At 33.2% G+C, this 18,518-nt stretch overlaps 1 protein-coding gene across 1 annotated transcript in view; it reads right to left on the bottom strand.

Annotated features, from left to right (window-relative positions):
* The window catches only part of CPNE8 (copine 8), a 170,492-nt gene that overhangs the window by 97,891 nt on the left and 54,083 nt on the right, over nucleotides 1-18,518 (bottom strand). Inside the window, exon 6 of the mRNA XM_039882322.1 lies at nucleotides 9,943-10,019. Coding sequence (XP_039738256.1) covers nucleotides 9,943-10,019 — 77 coding nt within the window. The remainder of the gene's footprint in view (nucleotides 1-9,942; nucleotides 10,020-18,518) is intronic.

Raw genomic sequence — 18,518 nt, 5'->3', positions numbered from 1 at the left:
AAAATAAAAGATCTACGCAAGTTGTTTTTCAAAATTAATAATTCATTTAATATAAATCAAATGCACTTATCTTTCTATGCAATATGTTTTAGTTCTAAAATGTTAACAAAATGTCATTTGTAAGATTTTATCAAATCAGTTATCACAAAAGGAAACACACTGTATTCACCAGGAAAATATGTCATATGCCAGAAAACTGCAACTGCAACTTTTGTTTAAAACTTGAAATACTGGGTTCATCAAGAAATCCATCTGTTATCCTGTAATTTTTAACATTATAATTAAATTAAATGTGATCTCCTTTTATAGTTAGAAAGTAAACGTTGACATTAAAAGGAAAGCAAGATGGTTCTTATCACGGTACAGAAACAAAATGAGTACAATCAATAATTTGATACACAGTTTTTCAGTTAACAAAAACCACGATCTCTAGAGATGGAGATTTTCTTTAAAAATAATTTTTGACAAGAATGGTGTGATCCTAGCTCTTAAATAATACATATGTGAAAAAAAAATTTTTGTCAAATTTTTAGGAGATTACTTTGCTTGTTATAAACTAGATCTAATTCATCTATCTACAGAAATATTAAGTTGCTAATATTACTAAAAATATACTTTGCATTTGTAATGTAGTAAAATGCACATGTAATAATGATATTGTAAGGGTTAAAAATTCTGTCCCAAGTCCTAGGAACTGGAAGCTCAAAGTTACAATGTGCAGGAGATACACAGTATGTTTAACAAAAAGGAAAAAACCATATAAATGTGGCTATTTTTCTGGACAACTCAGTTGAATAAACATTTATTGAATTCTTACTATTTACAAAACACAACAACAGATCTCTACAATACTGAGAATGTAATAGTTTCTTTTTAAGTCTTTTAGTAATTGTTATATGAAGAAAGAGGTAGAAAAAGTATTCAGCCCCTTCACTGAATTTTACACAGTTGTTTGGGTGCTTTGCCCCAGCACACTGTGGAACCCACATGTGTCACGGTTCACAGAATTAATAAAAACAACAAGAACATCTACTATGTATGTTTTTTATTACTTTTTTCAGTGAATCATAATAAAAGATAGAGAATTTAAAATGAACAAAAAAATATGAAAGGAAGGGGAAAAGAATCTTCACTATAATGTTGGGAGAACAATCAGCTAGAAATGTCATATATGTATATTAAAAATGAATGCATTGACTAAAAATATATGCTGGAATCTAAATATACTCAGAAATGTTAGTTTACTAAACTGCCCTCTATGTTTTGAGTTAACTCAAATTGAGAAAGAGCTGAGATTCAATTGACCTATCTCCATGATTACTGAGAGGGTTCAATTAATACTGGTATCAAAGCAGACAGTGAATTGCAAAGATTATTGAGATTTTTCACTTACTAGAATTTTTTCTCAGGGCATCCTGCTGCTCCATGAAAATCTACCTGTACCTAAAATGACACCTAAGCTCAACTAAATATTTAAAAAGCTTTCTTGAAAATAGATTAGATAGATAGATAGATGATAGATAGATATAGATAGATAGATAGATAGATAGATAGATAGATAGATAGATAGACAGACAGACAGATAGATGATGATGATAAATAGATGATAGATGATAGATAGAGATAGATAGATGATAGATGGGTAGGTAGATAGATAGATAGATAGATAGATAGATAGATAGATAGATAGATAGATAGATAGAGGAAAGAAGGAAAAAGGAAGGAAAGGAGGGAGGGACACAGGGAGGGAAGAACAATAAGTTGGTAATCTCTTTTTCCTGAACTTTGAAAGGAAAGAAAGCAGTGTTTTTAGAAATGGAGGCAAGTCATCTTGCATTACCAAATGGAAGAAACAACCAGAAATGATAAGATCACTGTGCAGTTTACTTGTCAGCATATTGTAAATTCAAAATAATGATTTTCCAGAAGATTAGGGGGAGATTTTGATTTATTTCTTTCCAAAACTAGACAGGGATTTTTCAATTTCAATCCGATCATCTTCCTATTCAGACTGTGTTGGCTCTGAGAAAATTTAATGTTACCTATGGAGAAGAATACTTTCATCTTAGTTGACTACAGAAAGAGTGGCTGTTGCAGTCCCCCTGGAGTAGAGACTAGAGGAACTAGAAAGCCATACTTCCCTTCTTTTAGGGTTATTGCTGTCTTCTCAGTAATCACAGGGAGGAGGAGAGTCTCAGTGCATATCCTATGGAAGCCTGGAGTACCCCATAGAATCTAAGTCTTCATGACCCAAGATGGACTCAAGAAGCAAAAACTCTTGGAGGGATGAGCACTGTTTACCACAGGAAAAAGTGGAACATTGGACTATGCTTGTGGGAGAGTTATGTGGGTAAGATGAGAAGGAACCTTGAAATGACCTAAGTCAGAATGGCTGATCCCTTGAGAGCTTTTCTTACCATCCAGAGGATTTCTTGATTTTTAAGTAAATACTTTTGTATTACTAAAATGAAACAAAATACAAATTCTAATTTATTTCAAAGCTGCAGATAAATATCTTCATTTATTAAAAGCAATATAGTGCTGTGGTTAAGCATATGAATGGGGATAGTAATATCTACCTACCTCATAATGGTGCGACGAGGGTGAAAGAAGTTACTATGTGTAAAACAGGTGGAACAGTGACTGACATGTTATAAGAGCTCAATCAAGTTAGCTGCTGGTATTGTTTAAAAAAAAAATCACCACTCCCTTTCATTTGCTTTGATGACAAAGAACCGGTTGAGTGTAACTATGGGAGCAGACAATCTCCACATGTTTATACCAAACATTTATTTCATCAGTGGGTTGCTGCTTCCAAGATGCTTATTCCAAGGTTGGCCCATAAAGGGCTTTCCTCACTACTTGCCTTCATTTCTAAAAGCATTGCTTTCTTCCCTTTCAACGTTCAGGAAGGAGAGAGATTAAATACCCTGTTAGTGTTTTTCCTTCTTTCTTTCCTCCCTTCCTTCCATCCATTCTCTCTCTCTCCTTCCTTTCTTCCCTCGCTACCTCTTTCCCTCCCTCCCTCTATCCCTCCCTCCCTTCTTCCCTTCCTTCCTTCCTCTACAGAACTATAGTTATAGTTACTTAACTACAGCATATTCTTGGCCTGCATCTCCTTAGTCCAAACTACTTGTCATTTCAACAGTAATCAACTTACTGATCTAATAATCACATACAACTATTCTCCACACAAAAGTCAATGAACAAAAATCATGAATTTCCCACTGCATTTATTATATAATTCAAAATATTAAAAATGGCCTATGTATTCTGATCTAAAATTGTAAATTTAATAAAAAGATGGTAAACTCCATGAAGACAGAAACAACTCTGTGTCTGCAGAGTTGTATGTTTAGTGCCTAACAGTTTCTGGGCCATAATGTATTCATAGTAAAGATATGTTGAATAAATGAATTTTTTTAAAAAAAGAATCCCTAAGACCTCTATTACACCCAAATTGTATCTGACAGAAAAGTAAACAAAAGCAATCAGTAAATATAGTCTATATAGTAAACACTGACAAAAATGATGTTGCCTTTTGCTTTTCTTAAACTGGAGTGCCTAAAGGGGTTTGTTGTATGTAGCCTCAGAACAATAGGGAAATATCAAATCCAAGTTGGAACAACAGACTGACCATTCCAGGGCTTGTCTCTGAGAATGACATTGAGGGTATTTTGAGAAAAATGTGTTCATCTTACCCATATATCTCATGACTGACCATATCCTTTATAAGCCTTTATATCCAGAAGAGTCTATCTATATGCCTTTAGCTGTAACCACTGAAATTTCTGAGTAGTGCAGAGAAGTATGGGAGCTTGCAGCTTTATATAGTCTGCTTATGTAGACTTATGTAAACAATTATATATCTGGAGATCTTTCCAGTGCATGAACTCAGATCCACAAATGAATGTAAGAAAGTTGTCCAGTTGAACATTTATTAAATTTCCATTATATGGGAGACTGATAATCTTGTTATAAGGAAATGTACTGAAACTCTCTCTACTCTTGGCCTTTCGAGAATACACAATTTTTCATATAGGCTCTCCCAGAGGTACATAGATGCTTTACTCTAGATACATGAAGCATCTAATATCTAAGATGCCATCAGTGGTTTAATTTTTAATGTGCTGGGTTGCATAAAGATTACTAATACGTATACATATCTATGTGATCTTTGCAAATTAAAGAACATAAATAATTTTTAATTGATATATTGAACTTGATTACATTTTGTAATTATTTGAACATGGGTCTAATGCTCTAAAAATTCAGGGCATTTCCAACAAAATAATAATAGTATCTTATAAAACCCAAACTAAGGAAAAGCAAAAATTTAATGAAATTCTCCAATTTGAAAGTTCAGCTCTATACTGAGAATAGACAAAGTAGTTTTTAATATTTATACTTGGTCAACATTTAATGATTTACATAAATGTAATCAAATTAGGTTCAAAACTGTCCTTTATTGAATTCCTAAGTAAAAACTTCTCTAAGGAAAATAAAGACAGAAAGAGGGAGGGAGGGAGAGAGGGAAGGAGGAAGGGAATTATTAGGTGTTTCAATTTAAGATGTCTTTCCCAAAAGATATAGCCTATAGTTAATAACAATGGTATTAATAATAACCACCATCAGATGGTGTTCTCCACGACAACTGTGTTATATAAAGTATTGCTATTTCTTACAACAACCCTTTTTAAAGTGTATTATTCATATGTTTCAGATGAAGAAACCAGAGCTCAGGAATTTAAAGCAATTTGCTCAAATTATACACATAATAAGTTATGAAACCCAGGTCTGGCTGCCACCCAAAACCATGTACTATCAACTCTATTACAATGGTTACCTATCCCTAGACTAAATTCTTCGTATTGTAAATGTGACCCACAGACATAAAATAAAATACAGATGTACAAGTTTTATAATATTACATAGCAAGTTGGTAGCAAAGATAGAACCAAAATTATCATCTTTTGATTCCCAGCCCAATAACCTGTCCAATAAAATGAACCAGAGCATAACTGATAACAATATCAGTCTAATTTGCAGGGAAGTTAATAAAGTCAAGATGACTTTGAAGGTCAAATTTTCCCCCAAAGTTGATGGTATTTTCACATACAAAAGTTGCAAAGACATGCATTGCTTTATTGTAAATTTGTGTTTCTCACCTTCAAGACTTATCATTCTCCTATCCTTCTTCCTCCTCTTCCTTCTCACACTGACTTGATCTCTACAAGCACTCAAGGCCACAACACAGGTTTCAGAATAAGGCCACATCTGAATCAGATCTTTAAGCCAACCCTCAAGTCTCCCTCAAGCCCTATTCTTTTACTTCTACCTTATTCCCATGCGTCCTTTCTCTTTTGTTCCTCTCCCCACATTTCTCTCTTTGATCTTCAGTACCCATCCAGTTCTATCCTTGATTCCTATGTCAGAACTGGGGTTCCAGACAACTGAAAACTGGTCTTCCAATTATCCTGGGCCTCTGAGTCTCTGTCTCTGTACTCTTCAACACCTATCAGGACACTCACTAACCCCTCTTGCATCCCTCCCTTTATTCTCTACCCACTACTCAGTGCCTAGACCACATGCTGCTCCAGCCAGTCAACAAAGAACATAATCTTTTCCCTAGGCTAAAACATCTGCTGGTTCAGTTACCCTTGGCATTCCAGCTCCTCCCCAGAGAAAGAGTCTTCTTTCTAATCACAACCAGTCCCTGCCTTCTTGCCCCATGTTTTTATACAGAGCCAGTCATGCCTGGATGAGAGTAACAGGAACAAACAGGTCTATTACTTGATGAACATAATAAATGCTTTCGTCCCAGAGTAGAAAATGGCAATCTTTCTTAAACTGGTGCTGATTCTAGCATTTTGGAAGACTTTCCGAATCCATCACCGAGATCCCTAAAGATAGAAGTATGACTCTGACAGCATCACACAGAAAATTGGATACAATCTCACAGCATGAGAAGACACACTGCTGAGTGGGTATAATGCCAAATAATAATGGGACAATCTAAAGAGAGAAGCCAATGAGTCATAGGAAGATGTTGCAGACAAATTAAGTAGCACAAGACTCATTTTCAGAGGATTCATGGAAAAGACTAAAGTGTAGGATGGAATTAAAATATGAGAAATGTGTTTGCGCAAAACTTGAATCCAACAGAACAGACTTTTGGAAACTGTAAAAATCTTGGGCTGCTATTAAAAAGTACGTTAAAAATTCTTGAACACTAATTTCAAAAATTTTACCTAAGTTTCTACAAAATATTAAAAAATAATTTTTATTCTCATAAAAAATGAGAAAATCTATTTAAAAGTGACAATGACTGAAGCATGGGAAACAAAAAAGATGAGTTTAAATTCTAATTCTGATTATTAATAGGGCACATGGCTACGTATAGAAACCATTCTTCCTTTGTAATAAACACAGTTTAATTCTCAAAGGCTTGCTAAATAATAAATAATTTAAAGCTCTAGTCGGTCTGGTTTAAACGTCCAAATTTTATAGTTATTATAATTTTAAAAAGACCACCTCTGAGGAGATAGCATAATATATTTACAATTAAGAAGCTAGGAGAAATTATTCTGAATACCTTAACAGAAAATAATTTAAACTAGGTCATTTAAAGGGAAGAAAACAAGAGAATATTATGAATAATTTAGAATATAAATGGGAAACTAATTGGAAAATAAATCTCAAATCTAAAACAAATTAGAAAACAAACACCATATCACTTGGATAATACTAAAGATAAATAATATTTGGGACACGGGAAGAGTTTTAAAATTCAAGATGAGTCAATTTTGTTAATCGTGGGTGGATTATCTGTCCCAGGAGGTGTCCTGTGCTGTGATTTCGAAGCCTATACCCACCCAGATATGGAAAATCCCCTAACTCCTTAATAAGAATGTCTAATGTAATGGCTTCATCAGGAGAGTGTACAAATTCTATTTCTATTTCCAGGCATGAGAAACAGACCATGAAAAAATGTAGAATGTTTAGACTACCCTGCAATGTTATCTTCAACTAGATAGCTAAGTCCTGGCCAGGGCAGGCTCACCAGGAAAGAGAAGGGTGAGAGGGAGACAAAAGGGACTATGAGACATAAATGTAAGAGCTACATGTTAAAAACATATTGTTTCTTTAATGTAAACTTCATCATTTCTGCCATACTTTGATATATTCCACTATTTTTACATATGAAGTAATAAAAACTGGTGCCTTTAGAAGTTGTGTTTGTCATAAAGCTTCCAGTCACAGAAGAAAACACTTCTGTGACCTTGTATCATCTCTAATATTCTCCTTGGCCCCATCCTTCCTTCTAAAGCTATTCCTTTCTTTACTAAAATATCCCATACCTTCCAACCTTCCCATCTCTTCTCACCCTCTGTCCATTAGATTGATTCAAAAAATCAAGCACAGGATAAAGGATGTCACTGAGCAAGGGTTAGTAGGGATGAGGGTGGAACTTGAAAGCATCCATGGCATGAACTAACTTTGAAGGGCTACTTTGACATTATATGCCGATAAAGCTTCCATGAAACAGCATTTCGCTCCCTTCCTCAATCCGTCTATGCTTTTTCAAACAAAGTATGAACAGTTTTGACTGCTTTTCATTGGGGTTGAAGTAAAGGGGTAAAATGCCATTTGAATAGAAGCTGCATCTTCTCTTAAAACATTTGAACTCCCAAGAGCCCAAGAACAGTGGACCTAGTTCTTCAGTCCACATGTTCTCCTTCCTCTAAACACATGCCTCTCTCGTAGGTAGGGTTTTTAATAAAAGCCAATATTTTCTCAAGCAAGAGGGTGGGTAACTCAAAATGTTCTGTTTTTTCCAACCCAGTGTTCACATGGGTTGGAATAACTGCTCAGGTGAGAGCACTTGAGTATATTACTGGATACTTTGGTTAATAAGTCCAAAATATCCTTCCACTAGGAAGCTAATTGCATTCAATTTTACTGTCCTATTTTTTATTAATCTCCTATTTAAATTCTCTTTCTCATCTCCTTCCTCCATCTCTTTATCTCAAGTATCTAATTTAATTCCTTATGTAATAGGCCACCATTCTGCAATTCTTAAAGTTTTGTCTTCACTTCTTTCTTTTGTAGCCAATCTCCTGGCTACACTCAAGCTCTACATTTCATTACTGTTTTAGTACTAACACTTGCCAAAGCTAGACTTACTTAGAAAAATCAAAAAAAACTCCCACTGCTCAAACAACAAACCCACTTTAAACTCTTTTCATGTTGTTTATTTGCCTGAGAAGATTGCCCAATAAGGTCAAAGGCCGAGTAAAATATCAGTTACATATACTTTAAAAAATTGAATCAATTGGATCTTTCAATAAGATAGATATAATATTAACACTTTTCTAAATTACAAAATACCCTATAGATGGCATAAAGTATGTAATTATGATAGCTCCATGTTATCTAGACAGTTTTCTAAGGCTTTGCCTCATTTATGCTACCCCATCCTCAGCAAGACCTAAGAAAAGTCCAAAGGGCATCTCATCTTTTCTGATTATGTAAAATGATCACAACTCTAATGCCAGCAAATACTCCCAACATTTGCATATTTCGCCAATCACTACTCAAGGTATTTTCATCCTTTAGCATGAATTTGTTTTTCTTAGTCTTATCTGGTGGGAATTGTTTAATCAGGTGAACGAGGACCACATCTTACAATATATTCTATTTGCCACATACCCCAACCAATATATCAACTTTTTAACATGTTTCAAGACTAATATAACAATGATTTTCCAGTGGGAAAAATTTTACAAAATTTAAGAGTATTTTGAAATAAGAGTTATAATTGCCTTTTATAGAAAAAAATCAGATAAATCATAAGCTTCCAAGCCCTATAACTACATGAAAACAGATTACACATTAAAAATGTTTAAAAGGTAGTTGATATACAAGAGTTTTCAACTGAACATTTGGTAATAATTTTCTAAGAAAATCAAGTTAAATAAAAGAAGTTAGAATTCACAGACTTCTGATTATCCTAAGAAGTTCTTGCGTAGCACTGAAGACATTAAGTATAAAGTTCAGTTTTATACAGGGAATATGAGAATGATGCCTTGGCCACTTCAAGTGTTTGATGTCAAAGGTGAATAGATTTGTAGAGTTTTGACATTTATTTTGTAAGGTTGAAATTCTTAAAACATTGGTGAAGATATAGACTTCAAAATTCCCCAAACCTTAAGATACTGCATATGCCTCAATATTCTTGCTAGATCTTTTGATTTTTATAAACAGTCAAATAAATCCTAATAATCAAGATTAGCAAAGGAGGGAGAAGAAAGACAGGGAGAGAAAAAGGTTAGGAAAAATGTCTAGAGTTTGTTTTCTGCCTTATTTGGAACTGGAGAAATTAGGATTATTCCATGTAACTGACAGTAAAATGAAACATGATCCCAGTTATTAAAGGTGAGGGTGGAAGGTATAATTCAGGGTGGAAGGTATAATTCATAGTGACTACCTTCTCTAAACATTTATATACTTACTGCCTTCTTTACAGACCGATTTTATAATAAAATTGCCCCAGTTACCAAAAATGCATTTGTTAAACATGTAGTATAAAAGATGGTGTTACATATAGTCCCTGGCCCAAAGGAGTAAAATCTCTTTTCCAAAAGTCCTAAATCTGAGACTTAATAGTACAACCAAAAAGAAAACAATACATTTTCTTGTTTAAATGTGCTCATTCCATTTTGTGAGCATTTTATAGCACAATATATAATAGATGAAATATGAATTATCCTTTACAAACATATCAAAATTATTTTTGTAAGAAAAAACTCAAGTAAGATTTTAAAACCCACTTTTGGTGAACAACCATGTATTCATCAATTCGGAACTGGATAGTTAATAAAAATAAAAAATAAAAACTGGAGAGTTAATATTTCATTGTCTGAATTAAAAAATACTTACACTATTGGCTTTTCCAGGCGACTTCCCTGTGAACCAACAATCTCCCCCAATGTACAAAACACTTGTCCCAGAAAGTCCTAAAATAGATAAAAGGATTAAAGCTCATAAGTTCCCAAATGTTTTCACACTATATATTTTGTACATCATATTTGCATTGTGTTCATTGCTGAAATACTGAATTCTCTAACTTCCAATAATATAATAAACAAAATAAGCTCAAACGTATTAATTTTAGCAATGTGATTTTCCCATAAGTTTGCACAGCATTTTGTCCTTTTAATCACAGAGCAAGCTTGTTATTATAAGTGTTTAGACATTGCATTTATTTTTTTCTTTTTTTAAATGAAAATAAAAGTTTCATTTTAAAGTTTCTTGATTTGAATTCACAATTGGTTTGCCTCTGGATGTCTCTGAGACTACTAAGCTTTTAGCTGAGGATGTAGATTGTGAAAGCACAGAGCAGGGGGGCTAACAATACCAGTGCTACTTACAGAGAGGTCATTTGATATCATGGCTACAACTGGAGCCACACTGCTGTGGGCAATTAAGTAAGCTTTCCAGTATCCTCATCTTTAATATATATTAGTCCCCTTCACAGAGTTGTGTTGAGGGTTCAACGAGTTATTGCATGAGTTGATATTAGCATATATTTAGTGCCCAAAACTGGGCTAAGTATAAAATATTATAAAGTTCATTAACCTACGACTAGATGATTTTTATTTTCATGACTCAAAATAACCTTGCAAAATGTGAGGTTTGCTATCACTACTTCACATAAAGAGAAATTAATCATCTAGAAGGCTGATTTTTTCCATGTTTTAAGCAGTCAGTAAATAGCAGAGTCAGGACTCTCCCAGTCATTCTGCTTCTAGATTGATATGCTGCCTACAAATTTAAATAGCATAAACACAATACAACTTCACATGCCAATAAAAAGGGCTCCAACGTCATCTAGATATTTAGGCCAAGAAATATGAAGGCATTTTTGAATTGGCCCAAGAGAAACCCTAAAAAAGATGGATAGAGAAATGACAGCAAACAAAATCTTGTTTTAAGTTTTACTAAATAAAATGTTAAAATGTTTAACAAGCCATAAAAGTAAAAATTATATTATTCAGTGAAAAGATAAAGGGGTGGGGGTGGGGGGAGTGCTCTAAGGCCATAAGAGAAAAAAGACCACTGTAGACTAAGATAGTCAGGGGAATATTTTCCCAAGGGAAGTACGTCTTGAAAGCCAGGAAAGAATGAGATCATGGAGAGAAGAGAACTGGGCATTCTAGAACTGGAGAATTTATAGGCAAAAAGGTAATGAGAAAAGAGCAGATCTAAATTAAAGGGCAGAAATGGGGATAAAGAGCTAAGACTGTGGAGAACTCTCTTGGGCAGGCCAAAAAAAAAAAAATAATAAAAAAGGCTTTTAGCAATGTAGGGACATCATTAGAACAGTGCATTCTTAAGATTATTTAGGTACCAGTTTGCAGAATGAACTGAGGAGTGAGGAAAAACCTGGAAGCTAGATCAATCAGGAGGTTATAGTAGTTAATGAGAAGCACAGTGCTAAGGCCCAAACAAAAGTTGTAGCAAATGGTAGGGAACAGTGCACAGAAAAGTGAGAGGATTTGATATAAACTGTACTTGCACATGGTGGAGGTAGGGGTTACAGTGGAGAAAGAGAGAGAGAGAAAATAACTGGATCTGGAATTTCATGGCTAACAAGATGACAATATCTTCATAAAGCTACAAATCATTTAAAATTTTGCTTTCAAATAAGTAAAAAGTACTTAAGGTAAAGTTGTGACATATTTAAATTAAATATTTTGAATAATGTGTCTTTTCCAATTTCAAAACAGACCTTACACATATATTTATAGGTTGTTGTCTTTTTTTTAACATATCTAAATTTTTCTAAGTCTCACGGCATATAGTTAGAGCTGAATACTAAAGATTTAGAATACATCATTGCTCTTCAGAGTCAGCAGCAAAAGACACATATGAGAGAATCTAGACTCATTTCTAGGGATACTAATCAATATGATGGGCAGCTGCATATATTACATATTAAATGGATTTGGCTAATAGAGTAACAAGTCTTAGTAAAAGCTATTCTGTACTATAATTACCCAAGAAAACAAAACAGAAGTATTGAGCATATCTATATTAAGTTGACTCATATTAGCAAACAGTAAACAGACAAATAATCACTGCTGAACAAAAAGGAAATTAAAATAATAAAATCAATAAAATGTGCAACAAGAGATATGGTATGCATCTACACACATTATCTCCATAGTTACTGCATACTTTGCCCCTAAATATTTATGGCATTTATGTAGTTGCTTTACATGTGTCTGTATTTGTGTATTCCTATCAAACAATATATTTACCACTCACAATGCAAAAATCAGCACATAGTATTTGTCAACTACTCCTTGTGTTGGAAAGCTCTACTGAATCCACTCTTTGAGTATCTCAATGGTTCACATTTCCTATGCATTTTACACAATACTAGTACTATTAATGATATTGCTAATATTAACAGTCCTTAAAGGATTTTTTTTAGATATTTTGGTCTGCGGTTAGATAAAGATAGAAATAAAAACTGTAACATGAGCTGCTTTATTGTTTCCTACTATGGGATTTTTTTTCAGTTTTTGAGTCATTATAATTAGGTCATAACAGTATTTCCAGTAATAAATCCAGGCACCTTTCCACAACACTAAAACACACATAGACCAAATCTAGTTTAGAGTGGCTGGCAGTTGAGAAATGTTTCTATTTATTCAATCATATTAACTCTTTGGCTTTCCCAAATCTAACCATGAGATCAATAAGTATTCGTTAAGTGAGTTAATTTTTACTTTATAATCTATATAATATACAGATAGAACTTAGTTTAGAACTCTGTTTAAATGTACATAAACCATATTGTTAGTTTACATGTTGCCACTTTTTAAAAGTATCCAAATATTACTCTGAATCCAAAATGCTGGTATTAAAACTGAAAGACCTAGCAGTAAGAGTGGAGGAGACAAGAAAAAAACAGAGCACAGCAATGGAAAGCATTATAATAAGAGTTTTACATTGCATAGGTAGTCAAAAAAAAAAAAAATCAGCAAATCAGAGAGTGCGAGGGCTAGTCCAATAACAATCTAAATCTAGTTTTATGACTAGCATAATGCAGCTCAAAATCCAAGGAAGCACTGCCATATCATCAGATTCCAGCTAATTATACAAACACATGTATGTTTCTCTTCTCTTTCTTGTTCAGGGAAATGTCTACTCTGACTGTATAACTGTGTACATGAACATAATATTCTAATTTCTTCAAAATTACTTTATTATTTCTTTTGTACCAATTTTTACTGATCAATTCCATCATTTTATATTTTACATTATATTATAGCTAGCTACTTACCTATGTTTATGAAAATTACATTAAGGCTATACGCTTTAATAATTCACACATATGAAAAGGTAATTTACTTTGCAGTAAGTAAACTGGTTGGTTGTTGATTTGTTTGCTTGCTTGCTAGTTACCAGTATTAATGATTCCTATATATTCTTTTTAAAAGATCTTTAACATAGATACATACATACATACATACATACACACACACACACATACATTTATTTATTTATTTAGCAAAGCAGTATAACATACTCCTTAAGAGTGAGAATTATGAGTGTCCATACTGTACTACCTGGGTTCATATTCTGGCTTTATATTCTGACCATTTACTAATCTCTCTGTGCCTTGGTATCTTACTCTATAAAATGGACATAATAAACAATATCTACATATTAAATTCTTGGGAGGACTAAATAAGATAATATATGCAAAGTTCTTAGAATAGATACTTGGAACATAATAAGAATCTAATAAATATATGTTTTCCTTCTCCTCCCCACTTCTCCGAAGTTAAAAGAATATTACTCTTTACTCAAAACTTATCACGTCGCTAGATTCCAGAACTGGAGATACTATAATTATCTGAATAAAATATTTCTTTTCCAAAACTACTTTACACTCATAGTCAATACAAACGCTTATTTTGAGTGTCATTATAAAATCCAAATATGTCTTATACACTAACTTATCTTACATGTTAACTAGTATACATACAAACACTCGTATGAAAAAGAATGATGTTTTTCAAACAATGGTATAATAAACAAGAAGGCATTAATGGTAAGCAAAACTGATGATTTCTGTACCATTACATAACTAATTAATTAACAAAGTTTATCATTAGCATCATCATAAACAATGTCATAAGCATTCAATCATGTGGCATCTTTCTCCTAAAAGGTCTGCAAAGATAACCTTTAAACGGCTTTCATGTTTTATAAAGTGATCAATGAGCATTTGAAATATAACATCTCTAATAATAAATAATTAAAATTAAAAGATATTAAATAGATTTATTAATAGCTAAAGTTTTAATATAGCACAGTAATTGGGTGCAGCCAACTGTTCAGAAATCAGTCATCTGATTTCTTGATAAGATAGAGTCATGATTTGCAACCATTAATTGCTTCTACCTTGTGCTCATTATATTGATTCTAAGCACATTCACACTAAGCCAGTAAGTGCAAGAGAAAATGATGCAAAATTTTTTTTTAAATATTTAATCCTGTGGAAAAAATTGGTGAGGAATTCTATTGTTGGCATTATCTACTAATATTTATTGTTGGAAGTCCTTGCTAACATTGCTGACTTCCTTTGTATTTAACCAATTCATACTAATCACATCAACTATAAATACTGAGGTATGACTTAGTTATATTATGCACTGTATACTAATATGCAATCATTTCTAATAGTCAAACATGGTGCTTCTTTGCCCCAGTAATGACTCCTACTATTGTAATTGTTGTTTGCACATCTATATGCTATTTTGCGAATAAGGCAAACTCAATGTGCAACAATTAGATTCAATATTTTAGTAGAAATGATTTGTCACATTTTAACATTATTATAATACAGCATTTTTTGTCAAGCAAAATTTGTCTTTTTAATGAATGGATGTATCTACAAACCCCAAATGCTAATCCTACCTTCAAGAGATTAATAAAAACCTCTAAACTTAGACATCAGTAGTTAAATTATAAATACAATTTCAAAATTACACCCTAAAGCTGGATTTATTTATTTCCTTTTTCCTAGCACAATTATTGATTTTCAGAATTTTTTTCACTTGCTATGAGTCCACCCAAAGGCAATTAAATAGATACTAAATGAAAATCAAGCTTTAAATAATGAGCATGTGGTCACTGATCTAAATTAACCATTTTTTAAAAAATTATCTACAACATATATATTTAATATTTGCAAACTATACAATATGTAGATTTTAAAATAAAGTTATACAATTCATAAACATGAAAAAATATATAAAAATATTCACCTTTTGTAGAATATTAGTACTCATCAGTAAGGAAGTGTAAAATGTAACATGCTAACAAAAAATAAGTAAATATTCTCACTACTAGTAAATATGGTGATATAATCAATGGGCCAAAAAACTAGAAAACATACTAAATATTATTATTAAATAATATGAAATATATTTAGCATTATTAAATAATAATTTTAAATATAACATGACACTATCAAACAATATCACTATTAAATACTAAGTCCTGAGTAAGGGCCAGTTTCACATGCAAATGATCTCACCTAATATAACTTGGTGAGAGCTGAAGATACTGTCATCAAAGTATCTATCTGTGTCTCAAAGTCTAAGTTTCTATAAGGCCTCATCGAAAATGCAAATGGAAACATAAACCATTTATAGAGCATCATTCATAAATTCCTTAGCTTGAATATGCTTATAAGGCTGGCTCTCATCATGTAATAAGGACTGGAACGAATGCTACATAAAAACATATATATATTGAACAGGCATCAGAGGATAACACAAAGCCTTTTGCTGGGCAACCATTTAGCTGAAACCTAACCAATGTGAAGGAGAGAACCATGTGAACATTTGGGACAAAAGAATTCCAGGTAAGAGAAAAAGCAAGAACAAAAGCCCTGAGACAAGATTATACTTAGGGTGTTCAAAGAAAAGTAAGAGAGCCAGTGGGGCTAGTGCAGAATGAGCAAAGAAGAGAATGAAAGGAGAGGAGAGAATCAAGGGCCCACGATGGACTGTGAATTTTACCATAAGTGTGGAGGGAAGCCCTTGGAGAGTTTAAACTGGAAAGTGACATGGCCTAACCAGCCTTTAAAATGATATTTCTGATTAATTTTCTTCCATTTTCTAAATGCTGAAGTTTCTCCAAGGCTCTATCCCATTCTTTTCTCCATTTATACTTTTATTATATAACTTAATATTGAGTTCCAACTCTACAGACTGGTGGTTCCCAAGTCTACGTCTCTAATCTCCAGACATGGTCTAGTCAGTATCTCCAGTTGGATGCTTACTGGGGTCTCAAACAATATAAATCTTATCTGACCATTAATTTCTCTATCCTCACTTCCATTACCTCAATCTCTGCCTCCCCAATGTACCCCATTGCAAAAAAAAAAAAAAACTGTTTATCCATCTGCTCTCACCATTAACCTAGTAGTTATTCTAACATCTCTTTTCTTCATACCTGACATCCAATTCATCAGCAATCATAATACCAAAATATAGTCCAAATCTGACCACTTCTTACCACTTCAAGGGCCATACCCACCCACCCAATATTGTTCACCTAGCCAAATTACAGAAACCTTATAACTGGTCTCTGTTGGTATACAACTATGGGATTTGCCCGAGTAAAATCTGAAATTGGCCCCCTAACCAGAAGGGCAAAAAGAAACTGAAGAAAGAAGTAGACCACTCCAGATTAGTAGGTGGAAATTCTGATAAGCAAGAGAACTTATACACAGGCTTATCTTGGGTGGCTGAAAAACAAGTAAATCAGTACCTTCATTCTCCAGAATCTTATAAGTTTATACAGAGGCCTTAACGGGGTTCAGTCATATATTCAGTCCAGATGATCTAACAACACACTATTCTCTCAAGGCTGTGTTCTTGAAATGGCTCCAGTTATGGGCAGAACAAACATTTCAAGGACAGAGGAGGGAGTAAGGAGTCCGATTGTCTGGGTCCAGCTCGTGAGTCTCCATGTTTTCTCAATGACCTCCAACAGTCACCTGAACTCTAGTCTTGCTTCCCTACCCAATGCTCCACTTCAGCTTCCAGTCATTATTTAAATGTATAAATAAGATCACATCATCCTGTAGTGAAATCCATGAAAAAAAATCTAAAAAATTTTTAACCATGGCCTACAAATGACATCTGAATCCTGTGAACCTTTCCAAACTATTTCATTCCAATCTTCTCGTCATTCATAATAGTCTACATATGGTAGTTACCTTTCAGACACATCAACATTCTAAATTCTTCCCTGACTTAAGGTATTTGCACTGCTGTTCCTTTTGCCTGAAATGCTCTTCCTCTAGATTTTCAATAGTTCCCTCCTTCTTTTTAATAAATACACTCAGGTACAGAATCATGCTGCCTGGTTGAGAGAAATCTAAGTTTCTAGTTAATGGGCTTCATTAGTCATTCTCTCTAGGTATCAATATCTTATTAATATAAGTGCTATAAAGAAGTAAGTTATCGTAACCATTTACTTGTATTTATTTTTATTGAATAAATCTGCCCACTCCACCTACTCAACTCCAAAAAAGCTCTTTTTGTTCGTCTTTTTCATTGCTATTTTCCTCAGCACTAGAACACTGCCTGGAATATATTTATTGTTGCCTGATTACATAAATATACAATAGAATTCAGTTTAGTTACCTATGAGTTAAACTGGCTTTTATGCTAATGAAATAATCTTGCTCCATTTATAAATCTATTCCTATGAGAAAATGCATTTCATGGTCCAAACGATTAGCCTTCAAATATAATTTTCAAATACAACTAAATCTACATGTGAAAGTTTATATATATAATATTTAGAAAGTGTATTAAAGAAGATACCCGCCTTCACTGAAGGCTGGTGTTTTGTGGCCATAATAATCCAGTGAGCCATTAACACATCTAAAATGAAAATTTTAGTGGGTACCTTCTGAGATCAACCAGGTGGATAAACGCATTTTGGATCACCTCATGGGTACAGTTTTGATGTCTTCTGGTCCAGAACAAGCAGAATCTTAGATATACCAATTATGGGCCTATTATTATCTATTCATTAATGATTTAGCTGATGCAATTATGCAAATGGAAGTATGCCATGTAGTTCTGCTAATGGCATTAAGATGAGTGAGTTTAGCAGCAACTTAGAACAAAGCTGGAATTCAAAATGTTGAATTTTGTTCACAGTATCTAACACTTTTGTGGGATAATATTTTAGGAACTTCCTTAGAGAATCCTAAAATGAATAAATCCTTTAAAGGAATATGTCCCAGGATTTCATATGTTAGACTGGAACACAATGTTTCTCCACTAAAAACTTTTCCATCAGCTACAGAATCAATTCAAGTTATACTGATTCTTTATCAACTTACCTCATATTCATTTCAGAATATATCAGAAATCTAAGGTACAGCTCTATATCTCCATTTTCTCTAA

The sequence above is a fragment of the Pteropus medius genome, unplaced genomic scaffold (genome assembly GCF_902729225.1).
Source record: "Pteropus medius unplaced genomic scaffold, Ma_sr-lr_union100, whole genome shotgun sequence".
Taxonomy (NCBI): domain Eukaryota; kingdom Metazoa; phylum Chordata; class Mammalia; order Chiroptera; family Pteropodidae; genus Pteropus; species Pteropus medius.
The sequence above is the reverse complement of the archived record's forward strand: the minus strand, read 5'-3'. Positions and strand labels throughout refer to the sequence as shown.